The 24,573-nt window shown below is 34.9% G+C and overlaps 4 protein-coding genes across 4 annotated transcripts; 1 reads left to right on the top strand and 3 right to left on the bottom strand.

Moving 5' to 3' along the window:
* The first annotated feature begins 325 nt into the window (after positions 1-325).
* Positions 326-7,824, top strand: LOC112527378 (integrin-linked protein kinase 1-like). The gene is made up of 11 exons (XM_025137988.1): positions 326-699; positions 1,967-2,041; positions 3,134-3,250; positions 4,833-4,927; positions 5,187-5,307; positions 5,382-5,461; positions 6,667-6,726; positions 6,856-6,977; positions 7,078-7,163; positions 7,250-7,365; positions 7,455-7,824. The coding sequence occupies exons 1-11, from the start codon at positions 415-417 to the stop codon at positions 7,570-7,572; spliced, it is 1,275 nt and encodes a 424-aa protein (XP_024993756.1). The 5' UTR covers positions 326-414; the 3' UTR covers positions 7,573-7,824.
* Positions 7,825-7,937: 113 nt separating this feature from the next.
* LOC112527379 (transmembrane emp24 domain-containing protein p24delta9-like) lies at positions 7,938-12,609 on the bottom strand. Its single transcript, XM_025137989.1, has 4 exons — positions 12,390-12,609; positions 8,604-8,813; positions 8,433-8,509; positions 7,938-8,323 (listed from the first exon to the last, which is right to left on the bottom strand). The coding sequence occupies exons 1-4, from the start codon at positions 12,582-12,584 to the stop codon at positions 8,179-8,181; spliced, it is 627 nt and encodes a 208-aa protein (XP_024993757.1). The 5' UTR covers positions 12,585-12,609; the 3' UTR covers positions 7,938-8,178.
* Positions 12,610-15,791: 3,182 nt separating this feature from the next.
* Positions 15,792-18,809, bottom strand: LOC112527798 (fructose-bisphosphate aldolase-lysine N-methyltransferase, chloroplastic). Its single transcript, XM_025138605.1, has 6 exons — positions 18,344-18,809; positions 18,178-18,206; positions 17,488-17,699; positions 16,924-17,046; positions 16,206-16,610; positions 15,792-16,132 (listed from the first exon to the last, which is right to left on the bottom strand). Exons 1-6 carry the CDS (start codon positions 18,796-18,798, stop codon positions 15,920-15,922), a joined length of 1,437 nt encoding a protein of 478 aa, XP_024994373.1. The 5' UTR covers positions 18,799-18,809; the 3' UTR covers positions 15,792-15,919.
* A 4,434-nt stretch (positions 18,810-23,243) lies between these two features.
* On the bottom strand, positions 23,244-23,800 carry LOC112528164. Its single transcript, XM_025139118.1, has one exon. The coding sequence runs from the start codon at positions 23,776-23,778 to the stop codon at positions 23,404-23,406; it is 375 nt and encodes a 124-aa protein (XP_024994886.1). The 5' UTR covers positions 23,779-23,800; the 3' UTR covers positions 23,244-23,403.
* Between the last annotated feature and the right edge of the window lie 773 nt (positions 23,801-24,573).

Below are 24,573 nucleotides of genomic sequence, written 5' to 3'. Positions count from 1 at the left end.
ACCTGAGACCTCCCAGTACTTTTGATCTTTGGAGTCAAACTCAAAACAATCAGGCACCATCCTTGTGGTTAATAATTGATTTTTTGATAAATATAAGAGAAAGTTGACTAGGAGGTTAATTAAGTCGAATAAAACGAATATTTACGTTAATTTTCCTTTACATTATTGGATGTATTATTTGATGTATAAAAATTATTTTAATTTTTTTTATTATATACTTTAAATTTTTACAGAATTAATGATTTCTTTCGGGTAACCGGGGAGTATTAATAGCGCGACGGTTGAAAAAGGAAAGACATTTCAATCCACTCGAGATATTTCCAGTTTCGAACTGTAACACCGCCGACGACCGAATTCAGTTTCCCTAAATTGTCTACAGGATTCAAACCATAATCAATCGTAGCGAGCAATCGAATGAGCGGGAGTGAAGGAAGCTCCGGCCACTCCGGGGATGCACCGTCGAAGAGGAAGGACAAAGCGAAAGTCAGCCGGACGTCGCTGATACTCTGGCATGCTCACCAGAACGAGGCTTCCGCAATCAAGAAGCTCTTGGAGGAAGATCGCTCTTTGGTTCATGCTAGGGATTACGATAATCGAACTCCACTTCACGTTGCTTCGCTTCACGGATGGATCGATGTTGCTAAGTGTTTGATTGAGTATGGTGCTGATGTTAATGCTCAAGATCGATGGAAGAACACGGTAACAGAAATTACTTCTATGCTAACTGTTTTACTGGTTAAGTAATTAAGTTTAATTGAGTTGATTATTACTGTGGTTTAGTTGAAATTACTGAACTCATGTTAGGGCTTGAGTTGCCGGTTCAATTCATTGAAATCTTGCTATTGATTCAGTTCGAGTTCGTTATTCATTTAGAACGGTACGCTTATTGTTATGTAATCAGAATCTTCAGCACGATCCCTTTCTGCTCTGCAGGCAAAAATCATAAATACATTAACATAAATAGCTGTATAAACATATATAGTTCGTATCTAACCCAACTGGTATGAGTGAAATGAACTACGGACCAAGTGTTAGTACTCAAAAGTCTTTTGTATTGTATGTCTTGCATGCTTACTGAGACGAGAATGCTTAGTACGCTTCTTTGGTGATGATGAGAGCTATAGTTCTTAAAGGAACAGCGTATATGGGTTTATGTTGCAGCTTTTTTGAAAAGACAACTATGTCAAACCCCTGTGAGGCAGTGGAGCAGGTAAAAGAAAAAAAAATCCCCTCTGATCTCTCTTGTGGTTCCGCCCCTCCCGTCCCTCCCAAGTCCTACCCACAGGCAACAGCTCATTGCCCCCAGCAGCCATCCCCACTCCTCGATGACCCTGGTAATAGGCGAAAATGTTTGATGTATGCGGTGTGCCCCTGGCCCTGGTCACCGGAGTTTCTGTATCTGGCTATCTGCCACTGGTTGCACTATGTTCTTCAAATATTGCTCTGAACGTGAGTGCACGTGAACAGAAATTTTGTAGAGATCTAAATGATATATGAAGTGAAAATTGGCTTCATTGACACTGCCTGTACTCTGTCACTGTGACATGAATAAGAATAGTTAGGAAAGGAATACAATTCTTATGGTTGAGCAATTAAGCACGTGATATCATGTACTTGCTGGGAAAAAAGAGAAGACAAGGACAATTATCCAAGGATACTGGCGATATCCACACTTAGTAGAATATCAGCACCGAAAAACGTGACAATCATAACATTTAATGAACATATCTGATTCTTCCTCTTATACATGTACACTTTGGTGTCATTGTGTTCTTAGTCTTTTTTCCGTGTCAAAGCAAACATACTGGTTAAAGGCAGCGGAAAGACTGTTTCTCTTTTCCCTTATGCTTCTAGCTTCTAACCAATTGATGCTTACTTTATTTAGCTTACATTGCAAACCCACAGCTTTCTAATTTTGTCAACTTACCATAATACTCTTTTCTCAAGTTGATACTGCTCATTACAGCCTCTAGCTGATGCGGAAGGAGCTAAAAAACATAATATGATTGCGCTATTGAAGTCGTATGATGGCATGTCATTTGTAAGTTTAATACCTAGTCTCTAATGTTTGGTATATATCCTTTAAATTTTGAGTTATGGCGTAATTGTTTGAAGCATGTTATGGATCATATGTTTACATCAGTATAATTCCTACTGTCCTCTATAGAGTATTAATTCAATAGTCATTATCTTTCAAGATTTTATATATCAGAATCTTTTTTTGTAAACCAGGATCCGTAAATACTAAGAAGACAATCCAAAAGGAAACACAAATAGTAGATGCCAAGAATATGGAAGTGTCCAAAAGTTGACTTTATTGAGCTTTTATACTCCATAAATCCATATGGACTTGAAGTTTTCTCAATTTTGTCAGCACTTGTTACGAGATATTTGTGACATTGATTTGGTGCACAACTTTTCTCTATTTTGTCTTATTAAGCATCATTTTGGATATTTGATCATTTATGGAAGTACATGCCATGTCAAATGTTGCATATATTTTTGGATGGAGGAATGATATCTTTTGTATAATACGGAAAACATATGACCTTTGATTGTAAGGCATTATGAGGATGATCCTCGTTTTCCCTTGACACAACTGAATTAGCATTCAATAATTGGAGGGATTGCTTTTTTGTAGATGTCTAACTATCTTAAGCATTTTCCTTATCTCGTTTTATCTCCAATCTGGAATGCCGTACCATTTCATGATAGTGTATGGCTCGTTGTCTCTCTTCTCTGGGTTTGATAGACCTCCATCTTAAAATTCTTTGTCTTGCTGCCTACTTCTACTTCTTGATTTAAAGCCTAAATGAAGAGTGAAAGAATATATAAACATGGTGATGAACTTCTCATGAAGCTTTGAGCAGCAAGCTATTCATGATGTGTTACCAGTGTGAGGGAGATAGCATGAGGCCATAGATTTCAACATAAATTCTAATAATAATTATAAATTTTATGATCGTTTCCACATTATCGAACCAAAGAGAAGTTGTATATCTGCAAACTTGACTGTTCTTTTGCTCCATCCTAATGTAGATATATAATCATGGAAGTCATATGCACTTATGCTTTTTCACTTTTTGTTCTTATGCTTTTATTGGCATCAAAATTTTGACTTTTTTTTGTGCAGGGCCAGAATGGAAGCCATTCTGAACCAAGGCCTGTGCTCCCCCCTCTTCCAAATAAGTGTGACTGGGAAATTGACCCTGTGGAGTTGGACTTCACAAGCTCACACATTGTAGGCAAGGTATGGCTTTGTTGCTGAAAGATTATTAATTATGTTATACTAGGATATGTCGTAGCATGCATCTATAATTGTGTCAATGACTGAATTAAGTGAAAGACATATAATGAGTGGTTATTTGCTAACCGTCATTAAATATATAAAAGACTATATCATAGTCGAGTTGAATGCTAAGAACAATTCTCCTAATTATACATTGTCCATTGTCATGAAAACACTTTAGCGTATATGACTTCGACATGTGTCAAACCTCGTGTTATGGTATTTGGAAAAAGTTAAACTAGCCATATCACCTGATATTGGCAGGGTTCGATACTCATAGGAGGTAAAAAGTGGTATGTCCCATGGAGGGACATCCTTTTGTGGTCCCTCACAACCTCTTCCCTGACTAGTTGTCTAGTTGTCATGTAACTGTAATATATGCATCAACATTAAAAAAGGCTTAAAGTTTTCCATGTTCATGATCAATCTGGGAATTGTACTGTCAGACACTTCTGTGTTAGCTCCTTCAAGCAAAAGCTACATGACATGGGTCTTTATTATATGCACAGTAATACTAGTTTTATTGAAGAAATAATTTTGGACATGAATAAGAGAAGAATACGTCTTTGTGGTTGGTTAGCTTAAACTGCGTATCTATTTAGATACAATGTTACAGTGTTGCAAGTAATTTTAGTGCCTATCAGGAGTAGTTGGATGCAAGAATCAAAGATCCCTATTTTGTGTGTGTTATCATTCTCCCACAGCATTGGTGATCCCATTTTTATGAGTCGGAGTATTAAATTTTATTTGTTCTTAATATTTAGAAAACTGACTATCCAAGTTTCTTTATATGACATCTGTTCTCCTTTCGGGTGGCAATGATTATGCTCCCTAGATCAAATATACCTAATATCTTTTTTTTTTTGATTAACCTGGATATCCAACCCGCTCATCCGAGTCGACTAATCCCAGGGCGACCACCTGCTTTGCAGATAGCCCGGAGTCACCGCATTTGAACCTCCATGGCCACAAGGGGATTTTTATTTCTCCTTGGATTTGAATCTGGGACCTCCTGGTACTTTTGACCTTTGGAGCCAAGCTCAAACCAATTTGGCACCACCCTTGTGGTTACCTAATATCTTTTTCATGCCTTCTGACTTGCAATCATGTCTTCACTTGAATAAATATGGGTGTGTGCTTATTCTTGAGGAAGATAATTGCTTTTAGAATGTCAAAAACATATTGTGATCCTTTCCTATTTTTAGATAAGATATCTTGCTAGGTATAATAATCGTTCAGTTAGTCGTTCATAGTAGTTATCATATATCAGAAGGGGCCCTGGAAGACAAAGATAATCTTGTCCATGTGCATGTTAAGGGTTCATATGTGAATTCAAGTTACCATATGTCAGAACGGCTTCAACTTGTCAGCTTTAGATGTGAATGTAACTTCCTAACTATGTGAGTATTGAAAAGGTAAGAATACGATTAATGTTTTGGGTTTCTTTTGTGATTTTTGGTTAGAAGTACAACCATACTAAATGGATACTATGTTTTCTTCTGTAAAGTCGATATCATTGGATAACAATTATTGCTATTCATAGGGGTCCTTTGGCGAGATTGCAAAAGCCTCTTGGCGTGGAACACCTGTAGCTGTGAAGCGCATACTTCCAAGTCTCTCAGATGACAGATTTGTGGTGTGAGTAACATTAAGTTTATCTCATTTAGTTTTGAGATGTGATACTGCCCTGTTATTTTCTGAAGTTTTTGTATCCAAAATATACAAGCTGTGAACTGTTTAATTTTTTAAAGGATAATTTGCTAAATTCTTATCTTATTAAACTTGGGATCTGGTTATTTGGTACCATCAAGTGAATCACGCTTTTAGTCATATACTTCGAAATAATCTTCACCCCCTGTCATCTGATGAATTGCTGTACCTTGCCTTATCAATCCAGTCAGGACTTTAGGCACGAGGTGAATTTGCTGGTCAAACTTCGCCACCCTAATATAGTGCAATTTCTTGGAGCTGTTACCGAAAAGAAACCGTTAATGCTGGTCACCGAGTTTTTACGAGGGGTAAAACTGCACAACTTTTAGTTAACATAGAGATGGAAAATCAGTCTTATATGAACATTGATCCTTTGGTGCAGGGTGATCTTCATCAGTGCTTGAAGGAGAAGGGTGCTCTTAGTCCAACAATGGCTATAAACTTTGCTTTAGACATTGCCAGGTACTTCTTATATTGTTATAGAAATATATATCTTCTGTCACATTCGTCCTTGCTATCAATTTTATGAAGTTAATTATTAATGAGAATGCTCATGGTGATGCTACTTACTGAAAATGCGTTTTTGGTAAGCCAAATTACTAGACTTGAGATGCATTTTGTCAGAAATCAAGGAGTTATCCAGGTTTTAACAAGAAAGAAAGAAGGAACTTAACTGACACAGTGAGACTATTCTTTTATCCAACTGAAAACATGCAACAAGAGTAATTCTTCTCTGTACAACTGAAATTGAATCAGATTAGCTTCACCAATTACTCTAACCAAAGTTACTTTAAGAGGCAAACCTTGAGATTCTATTCAGATTTTTTGATTAGTTATAACCATTGGCCCTGATTTTTCCAGCTAGTCTCTTTTTCATTTAAAAAGTTGTGGACATGGTAATCTGTAAGCTAATCTAGGAGAAGCTTCTTGAGTAATCTGTAAGCTAATCTAGGAGATGCTTCTTGAGTTTTCCATCCTGATTTTTATAACCGTGGCATAGGTTTCTCCAGTTATCTATTTCTAGCTAATCTCTTCTTTCTTTGAAAAGACCGTGGATAAAAACTAACCTATAAGCAAAATAGCTTGTTAAATAAATTTGTATTTGCTAAGCTTTATTGGATACAGTGGAAAAAACAGATGATTGCTTTTCTATATAAAGAGTACATTGTAGAGCTTGTTTATGCATGTTGCCTGCCATAAGGCAGTCGTTTGCCCTCCTATGTCTGTGTTTTGCATCATTTTAGTAAAGCTAACAAATCACACACTTTAGAACTTTGTTCCACATGGTTGTCCTTGTAATGCTCTTAATATTGAGGGCCATCCGAACTGGCAAATAAAGGCTAGGCCTTGGCTTCCTCCCCATAAGTCGCCGGTTCGGTTCTCCTCAGGGCCACTGAGGATTAGTTGAGGGGGCGTACACCTACTGCTACCAATCCCCCCCCCCCCAAAAACTCCCTTCAAAGTTGCAAATGTAGGNATCCGAACTGGCAAATAAAGGCTAGGCCTTGGCTTCCTCCCCATAAGTCGCCGGTTCGGTTCTCCTCAGGGCCACTGAGGATTAGTTGAGGGGGCACACACACACACACCCTCTTCCCCCTGGCCCCAAAAACTCCCTTCAAAGTTGCAAATGTAGGTAATTTGAGTTTCTTAATATTCTGTGTTTGCAGAGGCATGGCATATCTTCACACTGAGCCGAATGTTGTAGTCCATAGAGACTTAAAACCAAGGTTCGTTTATTTGCCACATTCAGTTTGTACTTATATGTTTTGTACTTGGTTATGGGATTTTCAGTTTGTATGGTTTGACATTTCATTTCATCTTTCCTGGTAATATCAATGGCAACTTGTACTTCTCAGGAATGTTCTTTTAGTGAACTCCAATGCAGACCATCTCAAAGTCGGAGACTTTGGACTAAGCAAACTTATCAGGGTTAAAAATTCTCATGATGTCTACAAAATGACCGGCGAGACTGGGAGTTGTATGCTTTTGTCCTTAAAACACTTTCCCTATTGAATATGGTAGTTCGTAAAATTAGTCACTATTATATTCTCTCATCTTTTCATGAAATACAACCAAAGATCGTTATATGGCTCCTGAAGTCTTCAAGCACCGTAAATATGACAAGACAGTCGACGTGTTCTCTTTTGCAATGATATTGTACCAGGTAATTCCTGTTTCGATAAAATTCGTAACAAAGAATATAAAGCAAACAATGGATCTTAGATTGTTATGTTTTGAACTTCATCACAGATGCTTGAAGGAGACCCACCACTATCAAATTTTGAACCTTATGAAGCAGCAAAGCATGCAGCAGAAGGCCTTAGGCCTAATTTTCGAGCCAAAAGTTACAGTCCTGAGCTAAGAGAGTATGCTGATTCTACTTGCTTAACCTGATTTCAGTTCCTGAATTGCATCATATGGTTCTACATGCTAACTTTGTTTCATGATTTTACAGATTGACGGAGCACTGCTGGGATGCAGATATGAACAAAAGACCATCATTCTTGGAGATATTGAAGAGACTTGAAAAAATCAAAGAAAGGATGGCAGATCACCATTGGCACCCCTTTTAATGAACAAACATCATCCGCCAGTTACCAAATTCGTATCCTGTTGTGAATGTATTCATGTGGCCAAAATCACACCACAGGTCCTCTCTCTCTCTCTCTTTTCTCTTCCAATGAGTTTTCACTTCTCTCTATGACACCTCTTTCTTTATAAATGCTAAATTATTGACTTTTTTTCTTGAAAAAAATATGTTTGATGATTTTCTTGCTAAAAGATTTGTTTGATTATTTATTGGTATGTCATGCAACCCTTTGAAATATTGGTGTAATTGTTCCTTGCTGGTTAGTAACGAAAACGGTTTCTTTGAGACAAAAACCACAAGACTCGCAAGGCCAATGAGTTCTTTTTGCTGGTATAAAAATGTTAATACACACAGGGTATGTTTGGTATGATTGAACAGGACAAAACTAGATGCCGAGAGTGAGGTAGACGAATGAAAGAATTGTGCAAGGTTTTAGGGATTTGATCGGGTAGTTTAGAAATTTAGCAATCTTGTCTTTAGCCCATGTATCTATCCAGCCTACCAAACACAGACCTCTAAAATGACTAGTCCTTAGAAGTGAATTACTAAAATAATATGAAGTTTGAGAATACAATATCTGAACATCATCTCAAATGATCTTCTTCTTTTGGAAAAAGGACTTAAGGTGCCATAGCTGCAAGGCTGCCACAGATAAGCAAAGGAAGAGGGAAACCAAACTCAAGTAACCCATTCTGGAGTTCGTATTCCTGTTTATCATCATCATCTCTAAATTCCTGCAACACATATTTCACTTCTATGTCAACCTAATCGTTAGTGTTTTAAGGGGTCTTTCTGACACTAGGAAGTGAAATGTCGAGTTTGGGATAATTTTGATGGACTAACCTGAGTCGAAGCGCAAACATCTCCTCCTGAATAGAAGCAATCGTGTCCGCCAGTTTCTTCAACTCTAATTCCATCGCCTGCAAAAACACAAATCCAAAGCTATTGTAAGAAAATACCCACACCCACTTCCGTCTTCATACCCAAAAACAAAATAGCCATAGAGATGCTTACGTCTACTGAACCTTTCTTGGCGACGTTAGACCATTGTTTTGTAGCCACACCGGACCTCCAATCGAACTCAACGAAGATCTTGTCCTCAGGTTGGTGGTCGATAGCTGAAATGCAAGCCAAATGATTCCCATCTTCCTCAGCTCCAAACGCAAATTGTCCTGATTCTACAACTTCCGCGTAATGAAGCCGATCTCCTTTTGGCGTGTACACCTACACTTGCAAAGCCTCAACATCTCTGTAACTACCACCCAAAACACATCTACAACGCCGCCTCCAAAATCAAAATGAAAAAGAAAAAGATTTTCTTAGAGTTTCTCAAATTTATTTTTGCTCCAACACAAAAACTTTTCTTTTGGAATTATATAATATTTACATATAACAAATGAAACTCACACATAAATTTCATTTTTGGTGAGGTTGGAACCTTGACTAGAGATGACAATAGGGTTGAGGGTATTAGGGACCACAATTTCCATCCCCATCCACAGTTTAATTTTTTTACGTAATGTTTGTATATATTATGTGTATAAATGTAAATTTTAAGCAACATATAATGTTAAAATATCAATCACTCAAATTTTAATCATTGTATATATAAGAATCATTAAAAAACGTATTCAAACATAAATATATCAATTATAATATTTAAAATTTGAAAATTTATATAACCACATCATTTTGTCAACAAAAGTTTTCCATGGACAACCTAATCAATAATGCAAGTCATTTTACAAGTTTTTAGACCGAAAGATTGGTTATATTTATACATTATATATTCATTGGGTTTCTCATTTTATATATACACACACATAGAAATGAATATCTAATATTTGGGGTCAGGGTTGGGGATGAAAGGCATTGGGTCAGGGTTGGGGATGAAAGACATCCCCATCTTTTAGATAAACCGGGTTCCAGTATTAAGTTCCTGTCAGGTGCTGAATTTTTGTCATCCCTACTCTTAACCTTAAGAAAAAGGTCTTATTGGATACCACTAAGCCAAAAAAATTCAAAATGAAGTAGAAGGTGGTGGAAATTCCTTCTAAGTCTCGAAAATCCTCCAAAATTAAATGAAGGAATAGAGAGAATGTTTTTTTTTAATGTTAAACCTAAAACAAGGGCCTACCAATAAAAATAAATGGAGGAAGAGACAAATATTTTTTACATTAATAAAATATTTAAATAATACAATTAATATCAGAATCATAAATAAAAGAGATTGTTAGAGTTGAATATAATATTTTTGCATCATCTTTGTGAAGAAATTATTGGAACTAAATGAAATATTTTTTTTAGAGTTTTGGCTATTTTGAAAAAATTATGAGTAAAATGTTGAGTTGAATGTATTTCTTTTGGTTGACTTTGCTTATGTGTTTTAAGGAATTTATGGAGAAAAGAGTTGGAAAGATAGGGTTAGAGGCAGAATGTAAACATACTTTCCTCTACGACAAAACAATAGGTAGAGAGATTGTTTCTGTAAAAAACAAATGCATATCAGACCTTCAAACAAGTGCTTGAAAGGCGTTTACGATCAGGCAAATGTTTTTGTATCCAAAGTGAAAACACACACTAAATACAAGCTCATTTCATAAAATACAAGTTCCGACATATTTTTCAAAACTTTTTTAAAAATGAAAAAAGTAGAGAAAACAAGAATCTCCAAATTTGAATAACTCTTTAAAATTACATGCTAACAAGAAAAATGCTTTTTCATTGCTCTCACAAATGAATTTGAATACATTAGCATTTAATATTTTAAAGTTTGTTGGAATATTAAAGTTATTAAATAGTTTAACAGTATAATTAATATGAAAATCTTTAAAATAAAAAAAATGTTAAGGAGTTAAATGTAATTTTTATAAGTATTTTAACTTTTACTTCTTTATTTTAAAAAATATAATAAAGAATTTGACTGAGAAATCTTCGGATTTGAAGAACTATTTAAAACGAGAAAAGAGATATATTGTTTTAATTGTTCCCACCAATGAGTTATAATTTTCTTTAAAGTTCTTTTTTTAAATGTATTAAGATCAATGAATTTGTAGAATTTCAACAGTATAATTTGCTAAAATTATTAAAATAGAGTAACTTTTGGAGTTAAATATAATTTCTTTTAAATTTTTTTATTTCAAATACTTTATTAAAAATTATAACATAAATGTTGGAGATATACTTATGCTTGTATATTACCACTACATGTTAATGTGGGAATAGCAAAAGCTTTAGGGAGTGTTTGGCAATTGCTGAATGGTTTGGTGCAAAATGATTAAGAGACTCTCATGATATAATGCAAAATGAAATATAATTATTTGGTAATTGTTTACGATGAAATTAGGGCTCTTAATAGTTAAGGGAGATCCATGATACAAAATCATTCAGATGGTTTTATAACCATTAAGATTCACCTCTTAACGATTCAGAGGTTGCCTCTTAATGGAGGTAAATAAACAACCCCTTACTCTATTAGTGTTGCTAAGTGAATCCATAAATCGAATCAAACAAATACAACATATCATATTCGAAAACATCTCACTTCGTACATACATGTAAAATAGAACAAATAAACATTTTCTACGCGAAAAAGCATCCAACCCAAAAAGCCGCTTCTCAAAAAGAAAAACAATACTATTTTTAAGAATTGTTCAAATAAGAAGACTAAATATCATAAGAAGGTCGAAAAAGAATGTTCATATTGAATCACCGGTAAAATCATTGAAGAAAATCTATTTGAAAATACATATGTTAACCAACGTTAAAGATTATATATGAATTAGTTTTGAGCTTGGACTCCAAACGTCAAAAGTATCTCCAAGTCTCAGATTCAAATCCAAGGGGAAAAAAAATCCCCTTGTGACCACGGAAATTTGAATACGGTGACTCCAAGATAGCCCTGGATTAATCGGCTCGTATAGCATGTTGGATATTAAGGTTAATAAAAAAAAAAGATTATTATAAATGGATTCATATGAGTTGATATATAAGATCTTCCAATGATTTTTTCCATATATGAATTTTCTCTTTTTGACATTCTCTTTCTTACTCTTTTAGAACATCTCCAACAAATACTCAAATACTAGATTTTGTTGTTTGTTTTAACTCCAACAAATAAAACATTTCCCACTGCTATCTTAAGGGGCCGTTTACTAAACACTTATCCGATAAGTGCTTATTGGTTAATTTTTCTTACTGAATGAACATGACAAGATCAAAAATCTTACCGATAAGAGCAATGATAAAGATGAAAAATCTTACTAAGTAAGCGAGGGTGACGACTCTTAACCGGATAAGCACTTACCGGATAAATTGTTGAATACGATACTGTTTGATGCAATACAATCTTACTCAGTAAAATAAATTACTTTGTTGACTCCTAATGTTAAGTAGTTACCCGTAAGCATCTAAGTAAATGACCCCTTATTCATCCAAAATAAATATACATATAATTTTCAATAATAATAAATGAAAACATATTTGAGTATCAATATGGATTTGATATTTTCTCTCATCTCATTTGGTGATTTGAGTTTTTGCAAAAATCGATTCGACTTTCACATAAACCCCAAATCCCAAACAAAAATGGATACAGAACCAAGTCCAAATCACAAATTGAAAATCAAGTATCAGAAATTCAGAATTCGATAACAAAATAGAGATCAAAAGACGTATAGCAAACAGATCCCATGCAAAAAAACAGTAAATAAACAGAAATCATGATTGCTTACGATAGAACAAGCACGAATCGAGGATGAGAAACGTCAAAATCAAACACAAATCGGAAGAAGTTTTTACCGAGACATTGATTTTGTGATGTGGAGGCAACGGATGTCCTTGATTGGGATTAACAATGGAGTAATGACCGACTGTCATAGAATCGATTTTGATATCTTCGCCCATGCATTTGATGTGACCAGATTCGACCTCGAAATGGATGGATTCAGCAACAAATGGTAGGGTTAGAACGAAGACGACGACTCCAAACTCCATGCTTAAGAAAGGTGTTTGAATTTGGGGGAGAGGAGATTGAAATAAGTAAAAACCGGAGTCAATGGCATTTATGTTGCATTTACTATTATACCAAATAATTAAAAGGGGAAAATCATATTTGGGGGTTGGTTGAGATTGCTTATAAAATAACTTATTGACTTATTTCGATATGGTATCGGTAATAAGTACTTTTGAGTGTTTAGATAATATATTTTATTCAAAAATAAAATCATTATTGTTTTTTTAAAAACACATAAAATCGTATTGTAACATCGACAAAGACAAAAAATAAAATAGAACATTTAAGTCGAGATGTGTTTCGCTATATTAAACAAGTATTCTTCTAATGTATTTAAATGCCTATACATTTTAAAACTATGTGTTTTAAAATATACGGTTTTTTAAATGATAGCTTGGAAGACATTTTCAAACTATATTTTCAAAAATTAAAATGATAAATAAACAATAGCTCGTGTTTTTCACTTAAAAAATCACCAAATAATAAATTTTTTTACAACTTATATTTTTCTATAAAAATACTTATCTATACTATCTTATTAAACAAATTTAGCAAAAGTCTTAAAGTCTTAAAATTTTAAATGACCAAAATATCTTTTATACTCACTTTTTCACTTTTTCACCTTTTCACTCCCTCCTCTCCTCACATACACTCACCCTCTCACATACATTTTTTTTAATTATAATTTTATATTTACACTTTATACCCCTATAATTAATTAATTTATTTATTTTACGTCCTTTACTTTTAAATGTTTCATTTTAAACTTTTATCAAATTAACATACATAATCGTATATTAATTAAAACATGTTTAAAAAATACATTTTTATTTTAACAAGTTACACTATTATAATCGTCTCGTTAATACCTTCGAAATGAGTCCAATATTGAATAATTTTTTACTTAATTATATTATTATATATTATATATACTGTGAAAAAATATTTTTAATATTTACGATTTATACTTTTATAGTTATTTATTTATATATATATTATATATTTTGGAGTTAGGCTGTCCAAATTGCACTGTATAATATGTTTTGAATTAATATGTTCTTGAGTTTTTTTGAAATATATATATATATATATATATTAATTCAACATTAATCTAAGTTTCTGGACAAGAAAGAGGTTAAGCAGTTGAAATTTCATTCTAATTTTTTTTTTTTTGTCTTTTCATGGCTTATGATATGTCAAATTTGTAGTTTTTCTTATTGTTTTTGAGTGTTTATCTTAAAACTCAAGTTTTTTGGTTCTTTGCTCTTGGTGTAAATCGAATACATTTGTGGAGTCGTTTAAATATATTGGATTTTAAAATGTCATACAATTTTTGTCATCGATAGTCTGTAATTGGAACCATAACTCTTATTTATTCAAATTGTATTAATATGTAAAGACCAAGTGTAACCTATATCATCGTTAAATTTTATCTTATAAAACCAGTGGAACTTCAAAATCGTTAAAATTCATGGCTTCCGCCGCATTGCACGGGTACACAACTAGTAATAGGTTGATAAGTATTTTTATAGAAAAATATAAGTTGTAAAAAAAATTATTATTTGGTGATTTTTTAAGTGAAAAACACGAGCTATTGTTTATTTATCATTTTAATTTTTGAAAATATAGTTTGAAAATGTCTTCCAAGCTATCATTTAAAAAACCGTATATTTTAAAACACATAGTTTTAAAACACATAGTTTTAAAATGTATAGGCATTTAAATACATTAGAAGAATACTTGTTTAATATAGCGAGACACATCTCGACTTAAATGTTCTATTTTATTTTTTGTCTTTGTCGATGTTACAATACGATTTTATGTGTTTTAAAAAAAAACAATAATGATTTTATTTTTGAATAAAATATATTAAAGATATCATAAAAATTTGAAAAATATATATATATATATATATATATATCAATTTTAATATCAAATCAACTATTTAAAAGTTCTTATTTTTATGTAATTTCTTTAATTTATTTTTTATTTATAATTTAATTCAAGTTTAATAATGAAATAATTTATTTTTGGTTTAATAATATAACATTTTATAAAGATAATAATTAAGTATTCTGTTAGAACTCAATGATTATCCTAATTATATTTTAGATTTTTAATATTTAAAATGAGATGTTTATCATGTATTTAATTATGTTTATCTGCAGTTAGTTACACGAATTCAGATATGAAGCTTTAATAAGTTGTACTTACGCACAATCTACTTGTAATCTTGACTTTTAAGTAACATGCATTAATAAAGAGTACTTTATGCATAAAAAATGGTTTTTAAAAGTTTTGTCAAATATTTTATAATATAGTATAGATATGTTTTAAACTATAGACTCTTAAATATATCTTTTGAATGTATGTTCCAAGTGCAGAGCAAATTTGGGTTTGAGAACTCGAAATTGAAATGGCGTTTAAGAAACCCTTATCTTCAAACTACCGAGATCACCAATTATATTGACAAGTGAAGAAATCTTGTTTGCCAAATCGAGAACTTGAAATTCGACACACATATCTTTTGATCAAAGATAAAGGTGGACCGAGCCAAATGAGCAACAAATCCGACAATCAAACCACTTGATCCATAAAGTAAGTACCAAAAACGCCCCACGAGAGACATGGAAATCATCCAAAGCAGAACACCCCACAAAAGACATGAAAAGGATCCGAAACAAAACCCAAAAGACATATAGGGGCCGTTTACCCAATTGCTTACCCGGTAGACGCTTACCGATAAGAGTCAACACTGTGATTTATTTTGATGCGCAAGATTTTAGTACATCAAAACATATCGAATGCAACAATTCAATGGGTAAGAGTCGTCATCCTCCACTTACCGGGTAAGACTCTCCAATCTCCATCATTCTTGTCGCTCTTACCCGGTAAGATTCTTGGACCTTCCAGCCTAGTGGTAAAGGCTTGGGTATGACATAGTCATGAACCCGAGTTCGAGCCCTGGGAGGGGAGTGTTGGCGACATTTAAGTGGGGCATGTTTAGCCTCCAAATTTGTCGAGGATTAGTCGGGCTTTGGCCCGGACACCCTTACAAAAAAAAGATTCTTGACCTTCTCATGTTCATCTGATATGGAAATTTATCCTGTAAACACTTACCAAGCAAGTGTTTACTAAACGGCCCCTTAATCCAAAATAATTTGTCACATCTTTATGGTTATTTTACATTTTTTTTTGTCTAAATACTCGTGATAGTTTGCCTACATAAATCCGAAGACAACTTGTACCTCGTGAAATAAATAAAAACCAGATAAAAGAAACTAAACGAACCTGATAAATCTCATTCTAAAGAATCCTATTTGGGCTCCCAAAAGATAATGTCACCTTGTTCTCCAACCAAACCAAGATCTCTAAGCCTCCTTTCTTGATAATATTCATATTCATCCAACTCCATTTCCCTCTCTTTAAAGATCCCATCTATATGTTGCAATACCATTTTCTCCCCGGACCGAATGCCGACCGCAATCTCAACCCTCCGATCGAGATCCCCTCCCTTCAACTTCTCGTCCTGCAAACCTACGAATTTATTCAACGACCACAAAAGACATGATCACGAACCAAAACATATAAACTATACGTACCTCTTCAATGGTGGTCCGATAGCTAGAAAGAGCAGACTGGCAGGCACTGCGTACAACTTGACATATGACCTCCTCATTATCGCGGCTAACAGGCAGTTCAAGGTGATCCCAGACTGAGTTTCTAAAAATGGATTCTAGTAGGAAAGCATCGGTGCCACCAAGAGCTACTAGCCTTAAATATGGCAGCATTTTAGGCGGAAGAGGCCGCCCTAAAGTGATGTCAAAATATTGAACGGCTTTTGTGCCATTACTTTCAGCAATATCTAGCTTATCGTCAAAATAAGGGTCTGAATCTGAGATTTGTAGTGTTAAGGTGTACGTATTTCTATCGGGTGTTGATTCTATAAATCCATAATCTAGTGCCAATTCGGCATTGCTTTTGTTCAGATCGTATTGGATCAAGACCTGTCAGCGTTTAAACTTGGATAAGAACTGGAAGCATACTAGTAACAAAAGAACAGAATTAAAAATCAAACCCGACAAATTTTCAGCTTTTAATCTATACCAAAGCTTTACGGTATTAGGAAATTTTGGTAACGCCATTCAACTTCAAAATATATGCTACAAAAGCTAGATGTTATTGACTAGTTTTTCGGCTCACGGCTAGCTTATCAGCCAACAACTAGCTTTTCGCTTAGTTGGCCAAACATAGCAAAATAAACTTTAACCTTGAATGTAATAGGTTTGATTTCAGAAGAGGGATTAAGTTATGACTCACCTGCTGACCAGCCTTAACTGGAATAGGAGTTCTCAAAGAGAATATTTGATCCCTGGAGAATAGGCCAGCCCCTTTGATCTCATATGCATAATCTTCTGTGGTTATACTGGGGCTGTGATTGATCTAAAATCCACTCATATATATCAGAGAAGAAACTGCTATGAAGGCTATATACTCTACGCAACTAAAGGTTCACTGGCCAAAGCGGTATCTTGGTTATGGGTAGATCTCAACTTCCAAAAGTGAATCGGGAGCCAGATGAGAGCGTGTCTCAGGCATTCATGGGATATTCATCATGAATGGTGTATCATTCATCATGAATATTGTAAAAAATTCACGTTAATTTTTCATAATGAATGGAGACAAATGGGAACACGTGTCATGCTCCCTTTTATCTCATGGTTCACAATGGAAGTTAGTTTCACAACTGAACCTGCCTATATATGTGCTCTATGCATGTTTACTTGGAGCTTTGAAGCTCAGAAGGCCATAACAGACCCCCTGGAAGGCTCAAGGACCATTTTCAGAAAGCAATTTGTTAAAACGAACAGTTTTAGAGCTTACCAAGTCTGCCAAGGGAATCAAGACAAGATTTTGACCACGAAGTCGTGAGAACGCCCTCGATCTGAGTATCCCAAAGGCCCAGATGAAATCTTCGAATGTAACGACAAAAGGGAAGAGTCGTTTGTTAGGAAGAATCACTTGCTCTTGGACTTGAAGAAACTCATTCTTCACATATTCTTTGACACTCAGTGTTGTGCTCAATAATTGGGTTCCTGAGAAACCTCATTTAAATTAAGATTTGCAGGCAATTAACGGTGAAGCAAAAAAAATTGTTTGTTCTCCATGCTTGCTGGCAAGAATAACAAACGAAAACACCAACTACAACATAAATGTGTGGTTTGCAAATTGGCCGATCCAAATCCCCTTGTTTGAACCAATGACCTTTGAGAACGATTATAGTGGTATTTTTGCACAAATGATATCAAAATCGGTATCAATGTTTTTGCGATGAATACTATGAACATATAAAGAAATAATATACTAGCAATTCCTATCGAAATTTTGCCACAATTTTTGTTCAAGCTTTCTTAAAATGGTTGATATTTTAGAGATTTATGTGGTTTTTGCCTAATTGCCTCACACTGTCACAAGTAATTCTATGAATCAACAAGAAAGTGAACTAGATGATTCAAACTATATTGAAATCCCATCTCTAGAGTTCAACAAAGGTTTTAACGTAATTTTACTAACCTTCAATCTCACAGAGCTCCTCTTCTGACCTGTTCTGGAAAAGCACCAGAAAATCAGCTCAATTATTAGTTATCATCCCAAAAAACTTCAAATGGAAGAAAAAATCCCCAAAAATTTACAAAATAATTGAAAAAAAACAAGTAGAAGAAGAACAAGGCAGACTCACCAGAAGATTGTGGAATCAGTATACTCAGGAAGAATATCGATGTAATTTCTCCACGGAGAATAATCATTCTCTTCTCTCAGCTTCTCCCTGATCAGAAACAGTGCAACAGAGATCCACGGCTTCAATCCATTACACACCTTACCGATTTCAGATGCTGAGACTGTATCTGGATTAATCCAGAACTTCTTCGGCATCTCCAGAATGACTTCGTTTCGACCTATGTCTCTCTCTGCAACCAATCCTAGACCTTCAGGGACGGTTCCTGGCTTGGCCGGAGACGTGGAGGACACCACCTTTTCGTCGCATAGCCACTTCCAGAATGTGCGGACCTCCGTCGGAAGTGGTGGCGCTGCTGCTGCGTTGCATTTGACTGTTAATTGTTGGTTGTAATGGAGAATTGATTTGGATCTGAGAGGGTTTGGAGATGAGAAAACGGTAGAGAAGAAAGTAGCCATGGCTGCCTTTCTGTTGTGCAAGAAGAGTGTAGTTATTGGTGGTTAAAAACCGATGGCTACTCTATCCTTCCCTTCCTTCCCCCAAGTTATTTATATTTAAAAGAGTTAATTACATTTTTGGTCCCTCATCTATGATGCTTTGACATTGATGATCTATTTTTTGTGTTTCACGTCGAATGTGGTCTCTCCAGTTAACTGAAGTCGGGTTAGTTACCTCATGTGAGGGCAATTTGGTCATTTTACACTCCTTCCTCCCATCTCCTTTCTACCTCTACAAAAACACACACCACCATCACCCATCTCCACTGCCATACAGCCACCGCCAACCACCACCTCCATGGCTCCCAACCACTGCTAAACACATACCTACTGTTAGATTTCTCTATACATCTGAATTTGGATTTTCACAGAACAAATCAAGCCTAAATCTCGGCTTCTGTTAGGACAACCTTGGCGGGGGGGGGGGGGGGGGTTGTTTTAGAGAGGTTTGCCGAAAATCGGGCTAATCATCTTTGTTGAATGAACTCAACGAGACAATCAACTATATTGTTCTTTTACGAACGAAACACATATTATGAACACTTGATTACACAAGATTTGAATACTTAAAAATGGAACTCAAGTAATAGCTATTATTACAAACCACGATGTGGATGATTGTTGGATCGTTCTCACACAGTTACTAGAGTGTGGAAAACACTGGTGTTTTATGCTCGGTATCCCAAACTTCCTGTGATCTTAAAATCAAGAGAAGATGAAGTATTGAGAGAGATTTCCAATCCCTTGACACAAGTTAGAGCTGTTCAGGGGTGGGACAACCCGTTAGACCCAGCCCATTTCGATCCGTTAGAAATACGGGCTTGGACAACCATTGTCGAGAAAATGGACGGGCCCTGTTTGTTCGTTAAAATTAACGGTCAAACATGGATAATGTAAAAATAAATATGGACAGGCCTCTCCAGCCCGTTTATATTTTGTAATTAATATTTTTTATCATTAACTACAACATTAATTAAAATATTTTAATTAATATTTGTAATTAAGTATGTTTTAAAAGTAAACTATTAAAGTTATAGGACGAGACTTTTTGGTTATTCTTGAGAACCCAAAAGGCTAAGAGTTTGTTTGTTTACCTTTTAATGATTTCAATAAGAGATTCAACTCTGAATTTTGTTTTTCATTTTTTTCTCCACTTGTTGAGATCCATGTGTCATTTTAGTTGCTTAAAATTTTAATTGCAACGGTGTTTTTCCTTTACTTTTTGGTTCCATATTTGTTAATTAATTGTTAGAATCAAGTTTATAGATTTATAAGAGTTGCACTTTTTAGGATCGTTAGCCCATGGGCAAGTCCGACCCATTTGTAGGGCGGACAATGGCAAGTTGTCAAGCCCTGAAAAAAAAGGGTTGAGTTTTACAAAAACAAGTTAGGCCCGGCACGGGCCCAGTCCAGGTCTACAAATAAAAAGTACGCGCATGAAGTAAAAAGTAAGCCAAACAATAAAATAGGTTTGTTTGTAACCATTTAAAACAATTATAGAGATGTGGTACACTTGCACCAACAATCTCCCCGTTTTTTATGACGATAAACACAACCGTTAAATACGCGAGCATATTTGGTTTCTATCCCTCTTTTGTTGAAGCAAAAAAGGGTCGTTATGCTCCCCGTCGAGATATGCTCCCTCTCAAAATACGCATACAATTGAGAGTAAGAACATCTCAAGGGTTATACTCAAGCATGACTAACCAAGTCTTAGTTTGAAAAACGTATTTTTGTTTACGGATTTAGTAAAAAATATGGGCCAATTATCTTCAGAATTGACTTTTTCAAGCACGATTTGACGTTTTCGAACGTTATCTCTAAAAAATGATGTCATAGTTCAGTATGTTTGGTTCGAGAATGTAAAATCGGGTTTTTACTTAAGTTTATAGCACTTGACTTCTCACACATAATTGGAACTTTGGTCAAATGTACCTCAAAATCGGTAAGTGTGTGCTTCATCCAAAGTTATTGAGCACACGCTCTCGCGGTGGCTACATGTTCCGCTTCGGTAGTAGACTATGCTACAAATTGTTGTTTCTTGGAGAAACAAAACACAAGGGAAAGACCTATAAAGACACATACTTCAGTAGTGCGCTTTCGATCAACAATTGAGCCACCAAGATCGGAACTGAGAAAGCAAGTTACCTCTAACTTGGGTTTTTTTGGATACATAATCTAAGATTCGTTGTACCTCTCAGATATATAAAAACACGCTTGACGACTTCATAACGAGATGGTTTAGGCGAAGATTGAAACAAGCACATAAACACACACTATACATGATATCTGGTCTACTAGCCGTTAGATAAAGTAGACTACTAATCATTCCACAAATTTTTTTTCATTAAAACTGTTGCCCCCCTCATCATGAGATAATCTCAAATTAATGGTCATCTGAGTTTCAACGGGTTTGACATTTTTGAAATTAATTTTTTTTCAACATGTCTTTTGCAATATTCTGATTGGCTTATAACAGTTCCGTTTTGAATTTGTTTTATTTGCAATCCTAAAAGGAATCTTAATTCCCTCATCATACTCATTTCAAATTTAGTTGTCATTTATGTAGAAAATTCATTGCGAACTTTTTTATTTGTTGAACCAAAAATGATATCTTCAGCCTACACTTGCAATTAAAATATATTATAACCTATCATACCATGCAGATGCAAGTGGAGCTTAAAGTTTATTAACCTGGATATCTAACCCACTATGTGAACCGACTAATCCAAGGCAATCACCTGCTTTGCATATAGCCCGGAGTCACCGCATTTAAACCTCCATGGCTACAAGGGGATTTTTATTTTTCCTTGAAATTAAACCTGAGACCTCCTGGTACTTTTGATCTTTGGAGCCAAGCTCAAACCAATCAGGCACCACCCTTGTGGTTTATAAAGCGCCTTTTTCAATTTATATACGTGTGACGGTTTTTCAAAAATTTCAAAACCGGGAGGTTGAGGAACACATACCTCCTTGTTTACAAAACTGTTTTAACGTCCATTTGATATATTTTAAACTTAGCATTTTCAAAGCTAGAAGCATTCAAATAGAATCCAACCGTATAACTGGTACAAAAGTTTTATCATAATCTATATCTTCTCGTTGATTGTATCCCTTGGCAGTTAAACATGCCTTGTTTGGTGTGACTCCACCGTTCTCGTCTACCTTATTACGAAAGACCCATTTCGTGTCAGTTATGATTTGATCATCAGTTTGGGGTTGGCATGATTCCCAAGACGACAATGTATACTTCTGTAACTTATACGTACACACACATCAAGTAAAACGTTAGACAAACAATATAATACGACTTATTTGTTATCATCAAAACAATTATAGAGATATGTTACACTTGCACCAATAGCTTTGAAATCATTAGAAATCAAAACCCTACATCTGAACCTTTTGATCTGTTGTGTGTTCTTCATGTAAAATGTTCAAAATCAAAACCATCGAGTTCAAAATCAAAACCATTTAAATCAGAATCGTTTGTAAAGAAAAATCATTTTTGAGTTCGTAAATTGACGATGCAAAGAAAATCCCACAATGGAAGTTCAACTAGTGCTACGTAGAGGGGAGGGGGTTCAAGGAGGGTCGTCGATCGAGAGGGTATGGGGGATCAATAAAAAAGATCGCGTTCAAGGGGAAATTTTTTTAAAATATCAGTAATTTTAATATAATTTGTTTTAAACTTTTGAGGAGATAAATTTTTTTAATTAAAGAAAGAAAATAAAACGTCAAAAAAGGTATGCATGGATTGAAATTAAATGCCACTTTTACCCCTAATTACCTTTTAACTAATGATACGCATGCGATACTAAATCAAAGAGGGGTACGACCTAGGTTCGCTTGTACACCACTAGGGCCCCTCATTGTATTATGAGACGTGATAAGAGTGTTCTTTATATGATACCATAATCCCTCACATGTGATTGCAAATCATAGATACAAACAACCTTTGGCACGACCTACACGTCGTCCACACATCACCAATTCCTACATTTTCAGTAAAATATCATAAATCTTGGTGTCACTGTTCTTCCATTTTTGAGTGGTCATATAGTTTAGTTTTTGGCAGTTAATCACACCATTGCTACTGTTTTCAATCCATGATTAAGACTCGATTGCCGATTGTATACACAAATCGAATTACTGAGAATGGCATCAAAATACTGTTTTTTACCACACAAGGATTCACAAGTGAATAATGATAGAGTTAAATGATGCATGTATAATGGCATGTGCAAAGTTCTAAGTTTAGGACTAAATTGGGCACACAGGGATGCTGCTAGTAGTAACAACCCTAAACCCTAAATTTGAGTTATAAGCTGATTCATCCAGTACAGTTATAGAACATAACATATACAACTGGTAAGTACTCTATTGGTATCATCAGTTGGGCTTAATCAAGAGATATGGTAATAAGACAAAAGGTCGAACAGTTAACCAGCAACCATAAAAACCCCCAATCAGATTAAAATGTAAGCATAATTATTTCTCAAATTCAATCATTGATTCTCAGTTTTTCATCATAAATAGTAATACCTCCGCAAAAATGAAGAATCGTCAGTGGTTCTGTTGCTGTTTCTCTGTATCTGAAGCAGCTGCCATGGCTTCTTTCTCCTTATCTAACTGATTAATCGCTTCCTGTTGAGCCGCTTTCTCCGCTTGCAAAATGGGGCCGTAGTAATCGGGATGAGCCTCCATACATTTCTTCAAAGATGAGGTGACCTCAAAACATTTTTCCACAACATCTTCGTTGTTCTTCTCGCCTTCTTCAATGCATTTTTCCCAATCGATGAAATTTTCTCTACACTCACCCCCCTTCATGAACAAGCAAAACCCGCATTCTCCTTCATCTTCGGTTTCTTCGTGTGGTGGAGATGGATCTGTGCGGTCTTGATCTTGGTTTTGGGGTTTATCGGGGTGGGGTGTAGACATGGAGATGGTTTTAGGGTTCTTCTCAGTCGAAACCGAAAGTCTTCCATTGACACGGATTTATTATCTATACTACATATACAAGCATTTAAGACAAAGTCTTAAATACAACTCTTTAAACACAAGTTACAATCATTTTATGCATAATTTTCAAAAAACTCTTAATTACAAATTATTTTGCACAATGTACAAGTCTTTTATGCAAGGATTTCCACAACACCAAATCCTTAAAGGGAATGCTTCAGAGCGTGCTTTTTCTTACAGACTTCTAAAAATCCCTTTTCTGCGTATCTGATCTCAAGCGCCAAAACAAATGTAGATTAGATAGAGTTAGCTTTCTTCTTTCACAGACCTCGAATAGGTAACAATGGTGGTTTTGATGTATCACCTTGATCAGCTTGTAGATCTGATCGAACAGATTTCTTCTCAAACAGTCTTCAAAACCGATTTGATGTATCACAAACTCATCTATACATATAACCCCCTCCTCCCTGATGTTGTTCTTCAAAATAGATTCAAGACTAAATCATTTTTTCACACTCTCCTTCCATCGCTCTCCATCGATTCACTCTCCATCGCTCTCCATCGATTCACTCTCCATCGATTCACTACTGTGTTGATTCACTATCTTTCCGATCCAGGTAATTTATTTTTGTTTCCCTTTTTTGTTGTTGTTTCTTCCTTCTGTGTGTTGATTCCTTTTCACTTCTGTTTCCTCTTTTTGTCTCCTGTGCTTAAAAGGTGTTTGAGGAAATGCCTCAAAGACGTTTATTTTGTTTACATATTTTTTTTGTTTAG

The sequence above is a fragment of the Cynara cardunculus genome (assembly GCF_001531365.2).
Source record: "Cynara cardunculus var. scolymus isolate 2C chromosome LG 15, CcrdV1, whole genome shotgun sequence".
Taxonomy (NCBI): domain Eukaryota; kingdom Viridiplantae; phylum Streptophyta; class Magnoliopsida; order Asterales; family Asteraceae; genus Cynara; species Cynara cardunculus.
This window is presented reverse-complemented; position numbering and strand designations above follow the sequence as displayed.

Excerpts from the sequence above, each read along its gene's own strand:
- LOC112528164 (XM_025139118.1), bottom strand. The coding sequence starts at position 23,778 with ATGTCTACACCCCACCCCGATAAACCCCAAAACCAAGATCAAGACCGC.
- LOC112527378 (XM_025137988.1), top strand. The coding sequence starts at position 415 with ATGAGCGGGAGTGAAGGAAGCTCCGGCCACTCCGGGGATGCACCGTCG. Across the intron at positions 2,042-3,133 it reads CGTATGATGGCATGTCATTT|GGCCAGAATGGAAGCCATTC; the intron begins GTAAGTTTAATA and ends TTTTTTGTGCAG. Across the intron at positions 5,462-6,666 it reads TTTGCTTTAGACATTGCCAG|AGGCATGGCATATCTTCACA; the intron begins GTACTTCTTATA and ends CTGTGTTTGCAG.
- LOC112527798 (XM_025138605.1), bottom strand. The coding sequence starts at position 18,798 with ATGGCTACTTTCTTCTCTACCGTTTTCTCATCTCCAAACCCTCTCAGA. Across the intron at positions 18,207-18,343 it reads ACTGATTCCACAATCTTCTG|GTCAGAAGAGGAGCTCTGTG; the intron begins GTGAGTCTGCCT and ends TTTCCAGAACAG. Across the intron at positions 16,611-16,923 it reads CAGTTAAGGCTGGTCAGCAG|GTCTTGATCCAATACGATCT; the intron begins GTGAGTCATAAC and ends AAACGCTGACAG.
- LOC112527379 (XM_025137989.1), bottom strand. The coding sequence starts at position 12,584 with ATGGAGTTTGGAGTCGTCGTCTTCGTTCTAACCCTACCATTTGTTGCT. Across the intron at positions 8,814-12,389 it reads ATCACAAAATCAATGTCTCG|GTGTACACGCCAAAAGGAGA; the intron begins GTAAAAACTTCT and ends TTGCAAGTGTAG. Across the intron at positions 8,510-8,603 it reads CCAAGAAAGGTTCAGTAGAC|GCGATGGAATTAGAGTTGAA; the intron begins GTAAGCATCTCT and ends GTGTTTTTGCAG.